This window comes from Diabrotica virgifera, chromosome 6 (genome assembly GCF_917563875.1).
Source record: "Diabrotica virgifera virgifera chromosome 6, PGI_DIABVI_V3a".
NCBI classification, from domain to species: Eukaryota; Metazoa; Arthropoda; class Insecta; order Coleoptera; family Chrysomelidae; genus Diabrotica; species Diabrotica virgifera.
In genome coordinates, this window is record NC_065448.1 from 4,829,540 (window position 1) to 4,847,239 (window position 17,700).

Genomic DNA, 17,700 nt, shown 5'->3' on the forward strand with positions numbered 1-17,700 from the left:
GCTTCTTTCAGAAAGCTCGAAGCATTCGAGATGTGGTGTTACATATGGTGGGTGGATCCTGTGACTAATGTTAAGGTTCTACGTAGAATAGGCAAGAAATGCGAGATTATTAACACCATCAAAGAACGCAAACTAGAATATATTGGCTATTTTATGAGGAATGAACAGAGATATGGTTTGTTGCAACTTATTCTTCAGGGAAAGGTATTTGGAAAGAGGGGACCAGAGAAAAGAAGAATATTTTGGCTTCAAAACCTGAAAAAAATACATCCACAACCGGGCTATTCCGAATAGAAGCAAGCAAAGTTAGGATAGTCATGCTGATCGCCAACATCCTAAACGGATAGGCAACGTAAGAAGAAGACACTGACATCTGTTATCTCGATGGCTCCGAAATACTGGCAAAGGATAGCAACTAGGAAAAGAAAAAGCACAGAACAGGTTTCTATCTCCAGGTCCAATGTCGGTTTGTTTTTGTTTTTGCCTGGTGTTTGGCTTTTGTTTGGGTTGGTGGTTCAGTTCTATTTTAGGTGTCAGTCACCTCTTCAGGACGTGGTTTGTTTATGGATGGTGGCACTGAGGTAATTCTGGATCACTGGTGGTATCGATATTGTTGTGGTGGATTGGAGTTTTGTTTGCGGATGAGCCGTCTTCACAGTTAGGTTATAGAGGAGAAAGGACCTGTGTTGAAACGGTTTTTTTCAGAAATTTTTTGTTAATTGAATTAAATGATTATGAAAAATGATGATGATCATGAAAGATATAATGGTTGAAACGCGTTGAGGCAGCTGTGGCTGTATCCAGAGGCGGCTTTACCTATTGTGCAGGGTGTGCGGTGCACACGGGCGCCGGGATGTGGGGGCGCCGAGCGCCAAAGAGCGGGTCTTTTACTTTGTTTCAACATAAAATATGCTTTAAAACCATTAATGAAAAATTACATTGGCACTTCAGCGCGATTTATAGATGCCGCCCACCCGGCTGCCCGTCCAATGGACGGGCGGCAATCTTTTGATTCGTTTGACGACATACCGACAATGTTTCCGAAAGCGGTTGTGGAATCTATAAAGGTCAAATTGCTTGGGACTTACCGGGCATTTTCAAAGGCTTTTGTACACGTGTCGCTGGGTAATTTTGCGAAATAAGCTTTGACGGAATGGATTAAGTATTATATTTAAGTTAACATGTAAATATAAAGTAAAGCGGCTTTTCTTTTGATTAAAATTATTTAAAAGGAAGATTTTCATTTATTACTACCACAACTATTGCGTCTTCCAGCGGAGTCAGAGCGCGGAGTCAACATTGTCGCAAAGTCGATTGACAAATTTATCACTAGTAAGTATTGACCATGAAATAAAATTTGAAGTAAGTGATATTATTCAAGATTTTGGTACTGCAAAAGCACGAAAATTATCTTTTTTAATAATTGTATGTTGTAGTATGTGCGTCCTGTAATAATTCGTTAATACATTATTATTTTTTTTAATGATCACAAAGTTGTTCTTTTTTATTCATCTAACCAATTCCTCCCTAAAAGTGCTATTTACTCATGTACTCAAACCTGTCAAATTTCCTCAACCAATTTTCAACCTAACCTCATAGATAAAAAAGTTCATTTTTAATTAAATATTTTTAACAGATTTGGGTAGGTTGTTCTGAGGCCGTGAATACCTATTGGCTCCCGACATCATTTAATATTGCACTATTTGCATCTGGATTTTTGTTTAAATTATAAGCGTACATAATACCCTATGTACTAGTGCTAGGTATTAGGTACCTATTCGACTATTCCATTTTGAATGCGCATCTACCAAAGGGCGCCAGGGCATCGACTGCACACGGGTGCTAAATGGGCTAGAGCCGCCTCTGGCTGTATCCTCCCTACGAACAGGTATAACTGTGCTATGAAACCACATAAAAGGAGTTCGTTACTGGCTGATGCAAACAGTTTTGTTGAGAGGAACGATAATTTATGTTTGGGATGTCTGATGAATACATTGCCAAAGGATGAGCAGGTAGTTTTGAGGACGTTTTGGTGTCTAAAATTTTGACCGTTGATTGTTTTAATTGTGTAACTCCAGCTCAGAGTGGTGAGCCTCTCATTTAAATGCCGCTCTGTTTAAATACCTTGCAGTGCTTCTTGTGAAACGTTGATGTTTTACAAGAATAGAGAAGAGTCCGCTCCTCCACGTATGGTTGTAGTTGATCCAGCCAACACTTTTTACCAGTGGTTGACACGGTAAGATCCGATAGAGCTCACTATTGCTCATAATGGTAATCCTACCTTATGTATCTTCAGTAAAATGTAAAGTTTTGGGCAGCTTGCCGAATTTGCTTGTGGAATGAGCTGGAACTGTTGTTTTTTCTTGATATTGTGTGTGTGTGTTTTGTGTTTTATTGGCAGTGGATTTCACAACCAACTGGCCAGTCAATTTCATAAAGATTTTTTAGACTATAACTTATCACTAAGTCAGGGGAGTAATGTGTAGTGTGTGTGTTGAGTAAATGTCTTGTTACTTTGCAAAGTCGACGTCATTGTCTTTGCAAAGAGACGCTAATTGTATCCGAACGTCTGCGGTCCCTCCGGTGAGTACCGATCCCACAATAATTTTCTTGATATTCGACGCTTATATTTTGGCTTTCGTTGTTGTCTCCAGATACGTAGTTGAGTCTCATGTAATTTTTGTGCACTATCGTTTAGAATATTCTTTTTTTGTTTGTCGTAGTCTTAGATAGCTATTCATTATTACCTTAGCGGTTCTGATAAATACAGGGTGTCATGAGGAACTGTACATACTCCTACCTCGTATAGAGGCCCCTATGGGGAATAAAAAATGACCATTAAAAAGTGTCTGCTCCCCTTGTTTAATAATATACAGGGCGAGTTTCGCATTTTGACAGAAATTTATATTCGTCATAATTTTTGAACAGTCAGATCGATGTGTCTCTTATTTTGGTCAATCGTTACACTATTACCACCTAATCAACTGATTTATTCAAACTAGAAAAAAATCAGGTCCGGCTTAAAAAATTAGTTCGTTTGAGTCTTAGAAAAAATTTCACCCTGTATACGCTTTTTGAAAACTCTAATATGAATTTTACAAATTAGACAAATAGGCAATTAAAATGGCATATTTATTTTTTTCCCATACGATTACTTAATTTTTTATAAAAAAATCAAATTTGACTATGAAATAAAAGTTTGGTAAAGTAAACCATAGATTAAAAAAATTAACTTGTATTACAAAAATTAATTTTTTTTAACAAATATTTGATTTATATTACCACAAAATCAACTGATTTATTCAAACTAAAAAAAATCAGGTCCGGCTTTAAAAAATTAGTTCGTTTGGGTCTTAAAAAAAATGTCACCCTTTATAAGCTTTTTGAAAACTCTAATATGAATTTTACAAATTAGACAAATAGACAATTAAAATGGCGTATTTATTTTTCCCCACACGATTACTAAATTTTTTATAAAAAAATCAAATTTGACTATGAATAATAATTACAAGTTTAATAAAGTGAACCATAGATTTAAAAAAATTTACTTTTATTACAAAAATTGATTTTTTTTGAAGAAATATTTAATTTATGTTACCACCCAATCAAGTGATTTATTAAAACTAGAAAAAAATCAGGTCCGGATTTAAAAAATTATTTCGTTTTGGTCTTAGAAAAAATTTCACCCTGTATACGCTTTTTGAAAACTCTAATATGAATTTTACAAATTAGACAAAAAATTATTGAAAGACTCCTAAAAGCCCGACTTATGTCCTTTCTCGTTGATAACAAGATGTTATCACAAAATCAGTTTGGATTTTTAAATAATAAATGTACCACCGATGCCATGTTTTCTGTACTACATGAGGTTTATCAAGCATTAAACAATAATCTCCACACTGCCACTGTTTTTTGTGATTATGCCAAAGCTTTTGATTGTGTAAATCACGACATTTTGATAAAAAAACTAGATTTCTATGGAATTCGAGGTATTTCTTTGAACTGGTTTCAATCTTACTTGGAAAATAGGAAACAACTGGTTAGAGCAAATGATACAGTCTCTAGTCTCAAAAATGTTGTATGTGGGGTACCGCAAGGTTCAGTATTGGGTCCTCTACTTTTCCTTATCTTTATTAATGACATCACTAGTTTAAAAATCCATGGAAAAGTTTTTCTTTTTGCTGACGATACCAGTATCACTTGGAGCAACTCAAATATCGCAACTCTTCATGCTACTATAACTTCTGATCTACTCACAATAAAATCCTGGTCAGATTCTAATTTACTCTCTTTTAACGTAGATAAAACAGTAGCGTTACCCTATAAAGGAACTCTTCAACCCTTACCCCTTCATAACAGCCAGATCAGTATCGTTGATTCTGTAAAGTTTCTTGGTATTTTTTTAGACAGCAACCTTAAATGGTCCCTTCATATCGATGTGTTAAGCAAGAAACTATCCTCAGCTTGCTTTGCAATAAGATCTGTCTCTAAGGAAATGGATTTAGCCTCTTCCAAAATAACATACTTTTCATTGTTCGAGTCCCATCTTCGATATGGTCTGCCTTTTTGGGGTTTTGGTACAGCTGCCCAATCCGATGTTATTTTTAAATTGCAAAAAAGAGCAATCAGATATCTGTTTGGCCTCAGAAGAACAACACATTGCAGAAGCTACTTCAAAGATCACAGAATTCTAACATTACCTTCTTTATATATTTTAGAAACTGTTTGCTTAATTCGTAAACATCTACATGTTTTTCCAGAAAGACCTAGACATGACTATTCCACCAGAAATTCTACTTTTGACATCTATTTACCGATCCCGTCCAGTGAGTTAATAAAGAAATCTATATTATATTCTGCAAAAAAACTATACAACCATCTCCCTCTACAACTTAAATCTGCAACATCTTTCCCCAAGTTCCGTAAAATGACTAAAGCCTATTTATCTGAAAGACCATATTATTCAATAGCAGAGTTTCTTAACCAATAACTAAGAAATTACAGTATTGTTATGTATAAGTAGAATCTTAATCTATATTTGAGTGTCATATGTAGCAGCATAACTTATTAAATTTCTTATTAAATTTCTTAAGGTAGATTACGCAATTTGCAATTTTTTTTTAATTTTGCAATAGATTGTTACTGATTTTTATTTGACTTTATTATGTTTTATTTATATTGACGATTTGTATAATTTTAGTAAATTGTATTTGTTATTGTTTTTATTTATGATTCTTGTAAGCTTTGTCTATAAAATTGTTAAATTTTTCATGACAATAAAGCATATTTCTATTCTATTCTAGACAAATAGGCAATTAAAATGGCATATTTATTTTTTCCCCACACGATCACTTAATTTGAACCTAAAAATGAAAAAAAAAATGAAATCACGGTTAAACTCACTACAACGTTCAATTTTAATTTATTTTTCTGAAATTTTTACAGCACATATCTCTTACCATTGTGAAGACTATGACAATTGTTATAGACTTTCAGTCTTCTTCTCGTAAAAGTTATGAATTTTTAAAAATAAAAGGTGCAGATTCGTGAATTGCAAAGTTAAATCGCAAAGATTAAGTGAAAAAATTTAAAATTTATCTATTTGATCACGTCTATGTTAAACTATAGAGGCCAAAGAGAAGTGTTATGGTGAGTTTAAGATTTAGACGTGTTATAGAAAAAAAAATGGTGAAACTTTTAATTTTAAGAAAAACGTTGTTTAATTTTTTTTATTTTTATGGTAAAATTGCGATTTTGACAAATTTGTTTTTTTAATAAAAAAATAAGTAATCGTGTGGGGAAAAAATAAATATGCCATTTTAATTGCCTATTTGTCTAATTTGTAAAATTAATATTAGAGTTTTCAAAAAGCTTAAACAGTGTGAAATTTTTTCTAAGACCCAAACGAACTAATTTTTTAAAGCCGGACCTTTTTTTTTCTAGTTTGAATAAATCAATTGATTAGGTGGTAACATAAATCAAATATTTGTTTAAAAAAATTAATTTTTGTAATAAAAGTTAATTTTTTTTAAATCTATTTATTTACTATTTATTAATACTATTAATTAATTTATTATTATTACTATTTATTTATTAATCACTTTACCAAATTTTTAATTCATAGTCAAATTTAATTTTTTTATAAAAAATTAAGTAATCATGTGGGGAAAAAATAAATATGTCATTTTAATGGCCTATTTGTCTAATTTGTAAAATTCATATTAGAGTTTTCAAAAAGCGTATACAGGGTGAAATTTTTTCTACGACCAAAACGCACTAATTTTTTAAAGCCGGGCCTGATTTTTTCTAGTTCGACTAAATTAGTTGATTAGGTGGTAATAGTGTAACGATTGGCCAAAATAAGAGACACATCGATCTGACCCTTCAAAAATTATGACGAATATAAATTTCTGTCAAAATGCGAAACTCGCCCTGTATATTATTAAACAATGGGAGCAGACACTTTTTAATGGTCATTTGTTATTCCCCATAGGGGCCTCTATACGAGGTAGGAGTATGTACAGTTCCTCATGACTCACCCTGTATAAAAGTTCTGATATACATATACCATTATCTATATATATATTTATATATTAAATTAATTTGCTAGATTGCCAATAAAGCTCGTGATTAATTTTATGAGGTTTACTTAACAAAACCCAAAAATAACAATTGACTCAGATAAAAACATAGCTCGTGAGATTATTGACACAAGGTAGCAAATTTTAGTCTATTGTTTTAACAATTTATCACGCTGTTGATAAACATGAGATAAAATAAAAGTTTACAGTGACATAAATGTAGCAGGGTTCAAACGAGATAACGATGGTAATATTTGTTTTAACACAATACCAAAATTCTGGTAGGCTGAGGAAAGATAAACAAGTGTCTACCGTTGTGTGTGAGTCTGTGTGTAGCTGATAAACATAGAATCGCATAAAATAAACTGTAGCTCAGTGAAATAGTTTTTCTCGGGACTTTAAAATATTTTATTTTTTTAGAATAGTTCTTCCGAAAAATTATTTTTTAACGATTTCAAATCATTAATAATCAACATTAATATCACAAGAGAGTGAGAATAATTTGAAAATAATGCGACAATTTTTTGAAAACTTATCTAGCAATAGCCGAATGGCAACGAGTTTGAGAAACAAACAAGAGCATCATTCAATGTCATGTATCACAATTAGGGCCGGTACTTACTGCAACGTTCTGTCCCGATTAAACCCCGGTTAGCGGAATTTTACATGACAAAATTGACAACAGAAAGTTGCAGAAAGTACCCGCTCTAATGGCTTGATTACACGTAACGAGTACAGTGGCGACAAGGGCGCCCATATAAAAATTTTTAGGGGGGGGCCAAACGTGAAGATGTTGCACATTACATTTTGTATATTTCGGATGACAATATATACAGTAGACGCTCTCTATAACGAACACGGATATAACGAGGTTTCGCTTATAACGAGGTACATTAGGTGTCCCATGAAATTCCTATTGAACTATAACGCTCTATAACGAGGCATATTTGGTTATAACGAGGAAAATTTAAATCGAAGAATACTTGTTTTTACCTGTTTCTAGCGTTGTAATGGTCATAAATAAATAAATGCCCCAACTACCTGTACATAGAAATGCCCAACATCTGTCTTATTATCGAGGCCAGTGCCGTAATAAACTCGGCCACCTGTAATAAACATGTGCCTGTTTATCGACCGATATTGAATACTACAGGAAATTTACAATTTATGGCGGCGAAGTCTCATATTGTTCACTCTTCAGGTTGACCATCGACATCTAATGAACTACGTAAGAGGCATCAAAACATTTCAATATTATTATTGTTTGATATAACGAGATCCGCTTATAACGAGATAATTAATCCACCATTTCAGTTCTCGTTATAGAGGGAGTCTACTGTAGTTTAAACCACCTAAAAAACCTAGTTTGAACCCTGTTGTGAGAAATTATTCATACATTTAAACACTAGACCAAGTTTTTAAATGGAAATGTCATGGGTACCTCAAAAGTTGCACCTCTCTTTAAAACCCGTTTGAAAAGAATACAATGCTTGCAAAGCCTTCCCTTCAACTTTGGCGAGCAGACTAACCATGGGTATGTGTCGAACCAAGTTTTTACTTTAAAATCTTAAAAAGGAGCCCCCTTTATTTTTGCAGATTTAGAATCCTTATGAAAAATAAGGCACACATATTCCAAACATTTTTAGAATCGTTGATAGATGGCACAAATAAATCGCATTTTCCGAATATAGCGCCATCCGTCAACAATTCTAAAAAAGTTCCAATAAATGTTACTTATTTTTTGAGGAGGAAACTCAATCTGCAAGAAAAAACGGGGGTTCCTATTTAAGATTTTAAAGTTAACTCTCACCCCACCTCCAGAGTGTGGAATGAAAAATCCTGTTTGGTGTCATTCTATAGATTTTTGAAAAATATTAAACACGTGTTTTTTAGTTTTTATTTGGAAGTATATTTCTCGAGATATTAGACCGTTTCTATAATTTTGCTATGGTATCACGATATACCGTTTTTTCCGATTATAGCGCTATGTATCCACAATTCGCAAAATGGCTCGAATAAAATTTGCTTATTTTTACAAGGAAAATCCAAATCTGCAACAAAAATTAGGGGTTCCATTTAAGATTTTAAAGTTACTCCCCGCTCCACACCCAGGGGTTGAAGTGGTGGACTTGTTTAGTGTCATCGCATAGATTTTTGAAAATTATTGAACACGTATTTTTCAGTTTTTCGATCCGATGTTCATTTCGCGAATTATTCGACCTTTCCGCTACTTTTGGGACACCCTGTATATAACACTCATTCATCATGAAAGATCACCTGTTTTTCATTTAAATAAAATTGTTCTGTTCATCATAATGCACACTTTAAAAATAATCTACTTACTAAAAAAATACTTATGCAAACTAAAATTTTACTATGTTCAATAAATTTAAAAAATTATTTTTCAGTATGAATTTATTTCGAAATATAAAATATAATTACTTTATACCAGTTCTCAAAGATTTTCGGTCAGAGATCGGATTTCTTGCTGATATGGTTTTTTTTTTGCAGTATTATAAATGATTCATTTAATTGATAATTTTGGGTGTCGATTACAGTGTATATATGTTTCCCACGCCTCTAATCTCTTTCAATGTTTTCGTTAATAGCATACCGTGATTGTGGGAAATGTGTATTATGCACATTCTATATAGACCACTGTCGCAGACACAGACACAAAGATTTTCTTAAACTATTAATAACTACCCAATATGTGAATTTTTTTTATTAATAAATATGTTTTTTCCAATTTATCTCTCAAAATTATCCAATAATTTTTTGACAAAAATACGTTTATGTAATATAAATTTAATTTTTGTTCTTTCCCGAAAAGCTAGGGGGGGGCCACGGCCCCCCCCTGCCCGTGTGTATGGGCGCCTATGAGTGGCGAGACAGCAAACTGTTACTAGGCGAGTCAGTTCAGTTTCGATTCACAAAAACAAGGAGTAGTGTACTTATGGATCGTAAAGCTAACATTAAAAATATAACAAACGGCTTATACCACTGCTTATACAAGAATTTACGGAGATAAGCGTCTTTGGACTATAAACAACGGATTTTAAGAAGACCACATCTCGCTGCTGCCGATTTCTTCGATTCATTAATTTCTTATTTCTTGTCTATATGTCGAATTAAAATTTTTTATTTTATTGAGTTTTAAAACCAAAAATATCTATTTCTTCTACAATCGATACATATGCTGCATCACGTTCTTGTTTATTTTTATACTCCAAAGATTTAAAATTTCAGAAGCACGGGTGTGACTTATCTATACAATAGGGAACTTGCACATTTTTTTTATTAGATAATAATGTTCAGTTTTGTTTAAAAATGGGATTTCCAAAATTTCACCCTTCAAAAACTCGTAATAACTTAGAAATACATATTTAAAGTCTTCTGCGGTATAAAGTAGTTCAAACGGCCCGTGACGTCATATAGTTTTGCATTAGTTTTTATTATGGTTATATTTCGCTGTCTCTAGGTACACGATAACGTGTACGCAAATAAAAAAGTTAGGTAGACGCGAATTAAACTTCATCAAGCCAGTGACGTCATTATTTAGCTTGCGCAGTGACTATATATTTTGGTACATGCTATTTTGATATGTTTAGTGTTTGTTTGATAGAAACATATTTGTTAAGGGAAGGGAAGCAGAACTATTCAGATGTTTCAAACTTAATTGCAATAAATCAATGTATATATAAAAGTATATATTTAGGTTAGCAAAATAATTATATGTATTTAGTTTACATGACATGTAGGTACAAAATATTGTTAAAATAATTTTTATACGTAAGTGAATTATTATAATCAACTATTCTAAATGCAAAATAAGCCACAATTTAACTAAAAAAAATATTTTATTAACGTTTAGACGTCCAAATCGGATGTCATTGTCAAAATACAAAAATTAGTCAGATTAAATAAATTATTAGAAAAAATTTTTTAGTAAGCAACAACATTTTTGTTTAATTTAATAATATTTTGTATTTTGACAACGACATCCGGTTTAAAAGTCGAAGCGTTAATAAAATCAATTTTTTAGTTAAATTGTGGCTTAGTTCTCATTTAGAATAGTTGATTACAAAAATGCCACAAGGATAATAGCTTCAGAACAAGTTAATTATTATTGAGAAAGCTTTAGGTCTTCCTTTTATTTTAATCTTTTACGGTAATACTATTTCATTTATAACTAAAAAAAATATATATTAATTTATAGTCTCTTATCTTTTTCGTACTGTTTTAAAATGTTCTTAAACTCATTAAAAGAACTAAATAATTGTCCACACTCCGTAGTTAATTTAAAAACAAACACTTAACAAATAAAAAATAAGAAATCACTGACACTCTAACTTTTTTATTTGCGTACACGTTAGCGTATACCTAGACACAACCTTATATTTAGGTATATTCTTCTTCTCCTTCTTTAGTTTATTGGCCACCACCTACTTGGGTATTTGGCAAGCTCATCGTCGTGGAGTAAGTCAAAAATATTTATATTCTAATGACATTTATCGTATATCATTGTAATAATATATACCAGTTTGTTAAAATTGTAGTTTTATACTGTTTTTGAAGGAAAGGAACGAAGGTTTACTATTGAAAATAAAACCATTTTGTAAAAGTACAAATTTTCTATGAATAGGTCTAACGATCAAAAACACTTATAACGTCACATAAATGTATTTTCTACTGACGTTTATAACATCTAATTTAAAATTCTGTTTACTTTATTGGAAAAATGTAAATGTAAAACCAAGTGACGTCACGATGCGTTTTGGACCACCTGTTTTAATTTGAATTTTTAATCGTCTTTAGGGGCCAAACGAAAGACAAACAAAACTTTTTTATCTTTGATACATGTTTTAAATTATGTTTTGTTGTGATTTATAACATTTTTTTCGAATTTAAAAATTTATACAAGTTCCCTATTGAACTAAACTTTATTGTCCTATCTGAGTTTAATTTGTTAGCTATTTTTGAGAATCACAAATAACATTGTTGATTAACACAAGTCGTCTCCTCTGATGAAGTGGTAATATGCACAGTTACACAGCGAGTGTTGTTTACACATACCGTTGATTGAGGTATTGGATATCAATATTTCAATCAACGCACATACCGAGCGGATTGGCGAGTATACGATTGAAAAATGGGAGGTCGAAGATTCTGCCTAGTAAATAGAACAAGATCCGAGTGACTGTCTCGCCATATGACTCGGTCGAGTGCTCGGCCAAGTACTCGTTAGTATGTTTACTGCCGTGCTAAGCCCAAAGGCGGTAACTGATTTTTTATCGAAAATGAGATTTTTGTATTTCTAGGTAGGTTTCATTATATTATAATGCTTCTACAACTCCAAAGACTTCGTAAGTATATTCTAGATACCCGTTATAATACTTCTGCAACTCCAAGAACTTTGTAAATATATTCTAAATACCTTGTTCTACCCTAGAAATACAACAATCTCATTTTTGATAAAAAATCAGTTACCGCCTTTGGGCTTAGCACGGCAGTTTATACCAAACGAGAACTCGGCCGAGAACACTGTCTCGCTACAATACTCGTTACGTGTAATCAAGGTTTAAATGTTTTACAACTTGTCAAAGTGAACTGCCTGAACAGGTTTAGCAAATATTCAGGCGAAGATATCAGTTAAATATTACTTAATAGTTATTTGTATAACAAGGGAGGAAAGTGCTACTTTTCCTCCCGAGAATAAAGTTTACTGCCCGACGCGTAGCGGAGGGCAGTAATCATTCAAGGGAAAAACAGGCACTTTACTCCCATATTATACATAGATATGATTTTCCACCTTCCTCAAATAACAAGTCATTTTTTCATTTTTAAATAATTTATTTATGTAACTAACTAACACAATTTATTAGAAAACTAAAACTAAAAAGTAGGTAAAGCAGAACTGTCAGCTGTCAAATATAAGTCAAATTATTAATGTAAACATTGTTAAATCAAAATAACAATTAATTTACTGTTTTTTTTATTCTGCAAAATACAGGGTGTTAATAGTGCAAATTAGTAAGAAATATCAGATGATTCCATATAAGTTTGGGTATGTGTATATTGATGCCCATATCTTGCCATTGAGTGTTCTTAAATATTGACTTGAGCTGCCGTGAACAATTTTGGTGAAATATTGTGCCCTTGTCTTACTCCTCGTCCTAAGCTGAATTTTTCTGTATCTTCGTGTATTCGTATATTTGATGTAGCATTCTCATAAATGTTTCTTGACCAATACCTAACATGCAGAAGTTAGGGAAAACATTTTTATTTTGTAATTAATATTGCAGGATAAACAGAAAGCACAAAAAAAATTAAAGGTGGTGTTCACTATGATCACCTTGTCTTTGGAAACAGAAATCCGTTCTGAATGAAAATTCATCTAAGACTTTTCTAATCGTTTCCGGACAAATCATTGCTATCTATTCTGTAATTCTCTTTTTCAGTTATTGGATAGGCTGTGGCCTATTTACATGCACTAAATAATCCCATAAAAAATAATCTATATATATCTTGCTGGCCATTCCATAGCTCCTTTTCTTCCAATCCAACGATTTGGAAATGTATTGTCGAGAAACTCACGAACGTCGCGAAAATAATGAGGAGGTGCTTCATCTTGGTGAAACCAAATTGATATGTTCACGAGATGAGGATTTATATTATCAGGAATGAGGCTGATACACTAAAAGTGTCTAGTTTCACCTAATTATTGCAATATTTTGATGGCAGGGTCTCTTCTTATTATTAATTTTGACAGTAAAATTTTTGAGTCTCATGATGTATTAATTTTTAACTATTTTCCTACTGAAATCATTATTTTATTATATTTTAGGTACGGGGTGAAATGAAAAACGGTTATAGAAAAGCCTGCATCTACCTAAATCAAAGGTTTGGCTGGAATTTGGGAGGTGATCTCCTCTATGATAAAAGACGAGCCACAACAGCAACTTTTGTTCAAGAAGGAAATTTTTAAACATTCTACAACTTTACTCACTAAAAAATAAGAGCCTGGCTTTAATATAAAATTCACAGATAAAGTACATAAGATCTAGAATTTTTTTAAGAAAAATATACAGGGTGTCCAGAAACTCTACCGACAAACGAAGACTGCATATTCCTCAGACAATTTTAAGACAATTTAACCAAATTCACCTATTCCGAAAATGCTTCTTAAGGGAGCTAGAGCTCTTTGAAGATGGCGTCTTTTAACTAGTTTTTCTTAAATTCCTCCAGAACGCTTCTAGTTAGAAAAACAAAAATTGGTAAACATATTTATCTTACAGAGATAAATCGATTCCATCTATGGTGAATTTCTAGTACCAGTCATAGGCGTCCGTTTTGGGTGGGGCAACGGTTATTTTATCGCATAACTTTTTTGACTTTAACTTTTAAGCATTTTTGATACTGGACTGTTAAATTGTGAGGTATTCTAGTACTAAAAGTTACTCTTGCTTTAAGTCGGTAGGACACACCGTTTTCTAGAAAAATCGATGTGAAACTTTTTCTTTCCTGAATTTGAAAAAAAATTGAAAAATAATTTCAAAAAAAAACGGTGTATTTTACCAACTTAAAGCAAGAGTAACTTTTAGTGCTAGAATACCTCATAATTTAATAATCTAGTGTCAAAAATTCTTAAAAATTAAGGACAAAAAAGTTATGCGATAAATTAACCGTTCACCTACCCAAAATGGACGCATATGACCGGTACTAGAAATTCGCAATTAGTGAAATCGATTCATCTCTGAAATATAAATAAACGTACCAGTTTTTGTTTTCCTAAAGTTAAATTGTCTTAAAATTATCTGAGGAATCTCCTGTCTTCATTTGTCGGTAGAGTTTCTGGACACCCTGTATAAGAGCATGGATAATTTCGGCATCTACCAGCGACAATAAGTAGAAAAGTGGATGCAAATCTCAGTAGCTGTAGATAATAGTAACTAGAGTACCACTTTTATTAACCAATCGTCTCTTTTCTTTAAAATACATTTTTTTTATATAAAATAACGAAGTTAATAAACGACAAAAAAACGGTGGCATCTAATCAGTACCCAGAACTCGTTACTCAGTACTACCCCATCTCAGTTCTCTATCGGTTATTCACGACATTTTATACTTTTGGCCCTATTTCATCTCCAGTGCCCATCAATGGTAGTGGTAGGTTGTTGGTGGGAGTGCGGGCATACAGAGAGAGGGCCAGCTGCTGGCAGAAATGTCAGTGTCATCGTAAATTTTTTTTCTTCCATGTAGTTCATTGTGAATTGTGTAAATAAATATCTTATTTGGCAATTACTTGCAGTATGTCCTTTTTCTGTCATTACATCCCTTCCTCCTTCTTATTTTTTCTTGCCTAAAGTGTCATAAGCTATCTTTTTATCACATGTTTTCAAATTCTCCCATTCATAATATAATATATCTGCTAGATTTGTTTCCAGTTTTCTACTTATTCTACTTGCCCTAAATGTATAATATTTATTTATTTCTTAATTTATAATTATTGTAGCTTTAAAAACATTCCTTATGTTGTAAATTTAAAATTTGAAATAGATAGCAAAAAACAGAGCCTACTATCAAAATATAATGTTTAAAAGAGATCTAAGTTGTTCTTCTTTTAAGTTTATTTTAAAGTTTATACTATTCAGGTATAAATAGTAATCATCATAGAAATAGAGTAACTTTCATACTCTCCTAGGATCTTGATGGAATCCTGATGAAACGGAGGTGCAAATTTCTGATAAAAATTTCTTTCGGGTATTGGGACCGTGCAAGTTCGGCAAAGCGACACCTATTTCTACGCTCTGCAACTTTATTCGCACTTTTAATTATATTATGGCCAATTATATTAGTCTTGGTTACTGTCATTGTCAAGGCCATGGTCCAAAAAAATAATAAGAAGAAAAAATAAGATTCAGGTTATGTTATTAAAACGTAAACAATTGTATGTAGTAAATAAAATTAGTTATTAAAATACAGTACTGCAAGCAAAATACAATTAATTAAATTTACCTTTATATAATAATTGCATATCATATCAATGTTGTGGAGCAACATTTAATTTTTATTATTCAATGACAGTAGATATGAAATGTACGTCAATTTGACAATTTCAATTGACAATATGAATTATTTAAGAAAGTTGCAATATTTCTCCGCTATTCGCGCACGATCGTTTCTCAATTCCCTTCCAAGTACTTGCACACCGCGAATATGTATGTTACCGGCCAAACCAGATTTCAGGACAAACTAGTTTGGTCTAGACCAAACTACTTTGTCCTAAACGCGTTAGGATAAAATAGTTTAGCTAGGCCAAACTAGTTATCCTAATATTAATATGGATACTGCAGAATATACTAGTACGGCCTAGTATAAACATTATGGTATATCTACAAAGCCAAAATAAATAGATAAACTGAATACAATACTCTGTAATTGGAAAATAATCATTTTTTGAAGTTATACTTCTTTACCGGCGATAGAGGGTGATTTTTTTATACGTTAAAACCTATCAGCCCGGCGCATGCGCATTATAACTTTGTTCTGATTGGATGTTCAAATGATATGTCAAAAATTATCCGATATGGCAGCTGTGGTTTGGAGGTAAAGGTAAAGGTAAACAAATGTATAATATATTAGTTTTATTGTTGTGAGGACAGAAACAAAAAAGTTTATAATATTGTAGTGACTTTTAAATAGTTTTTAAAAGCAACAGGTACGTAATAATTGTTAATGTATCATGGGTATATACCTACCTATTTGATCTGCCAAAATACATAGTATGTAATACTTTTATTTATATAATTTGATTACCATCAAAATTTCTATCAATATTCACCTAATATATTGTTTTTTTACTCCATGTTTTGTTGTATTTTTTCAATTCTAAATCATTTCAATTCAAAATTAAAATAATTTGATCAATTTTCAAAATATCAAAATATCACAAGTTTAATCCGTTTAGTTAGTCGATCTTCGTAAATAATGACACATAGTGTTCGTGGCTAAGCGGAGAAGGCGAATGAATTCCAATACCAACCGCTCTTATCAGCGCTGGTTCGAGTCCCAATAGAAACTTACTTTTTTGTTTTTTTTTTGAATACATTTTATGATTGTAAGTATATTTATTAAATAATTGTATTTTCAGAAAATACGTATTTAGTTAAAAAAATTTTCGACAATTAATGTTCAGACATCATTTGTGGCTTGTTTAATGTGTTTGTGTGTGTTTTATTCTTTTATTATTTTAATTTTTGGCACTGTTCTAATAAAAATGTTTGAGAAGTAGTAAGTATAAATTAGTTTAATATTTAAACAAAATATAAATAAAAAGTATATTAATTTCGTTTAAATCATATAATAGAAGTATAACTTCTTACGTGCGTACAAAGTACATACACATTCTTTTTTTTTTAACTAATAGACCGTTAAAGCTAATAGATAATTGTTAATACAAATAACTCATATTATTAAAAATAGTCAGTGTTTTTCTAAAATCAATAATTATACCTCATTTATAAAAATTATTAGTTATTTTTCCATGAAGTGCGTTAGTGACACTTAGATGGCGGAGTATCGTTGCCTTCTTACAACTGTTTTTTAGAACAGTTTTGTTGCAGCTGCATTTGACAAAACCTTGTTCTGATCCAACTGAATATCTCGTAGCTGCAACCTTTAACGATATTTCAGAGCCTTAGTTTACATCTGCTACCTCTAAAAAAGTTGATAGTAAACGTCGATTGCTGATCTGAAAAAAAATTGAACACTTTTTGAGAGGTAGCAGATGGATACTAAGGTTCTAAAATATCGTTAAAAGTTACAGCTACGAGAGATTCAGTTGGATCAGAACAAGGTTTTGTGAAATGCAGCTGCACAAAAACTGTTCCACAAACAGATGCAAGTGCAAGAAGGCAATAGTACACTGCAACTCTCAATTTCAACAAAACACTCAATGGAAAAATAAATAACAATTTTTATATTGATTATTTTTTATAATATGATTGTTTTATTACCAATTGTCCATTAGTTTTAACGACTAATCATTATCGTTTTATTAAAAATTATTATTTTTCAATTACAGAGTTTTTTTGTTCAGTTTATCTATTTATTTTGG

At 31.8% G+C, this 17,700-nt stretch overlaps 1 protein-coding gene across 3 annotated transcripts in view; it reads left to right on the forward strand.

The window, feature by feature from the left end:
- Window positions 1-15,187, forward strand: part of LOC114327068 (calcitonin gene-related peptide type 1 receptor) — a 68,627-nt gene extending 53,440 nt beyond the window's left edge. For all 3 annotated transcript variants that reach the window (XM_028275575.2, XM_028275576.2, XM_028275577.2), the window contains one exon: window positions 13,429-15,187. In XM_028275575.2, coding sequence (XP_028131376.1) covers window positions 13,429-13,569 — 141 coding nt within the window. In that variant the 3' untranslated portion in view covers window positions 13,570-15,187. The remainder of the gene's footprint in view (window positions 1-13,428) is intronic.
- Window positions 15,188-17,700: the final 2,513 nt, after the last annotated feature.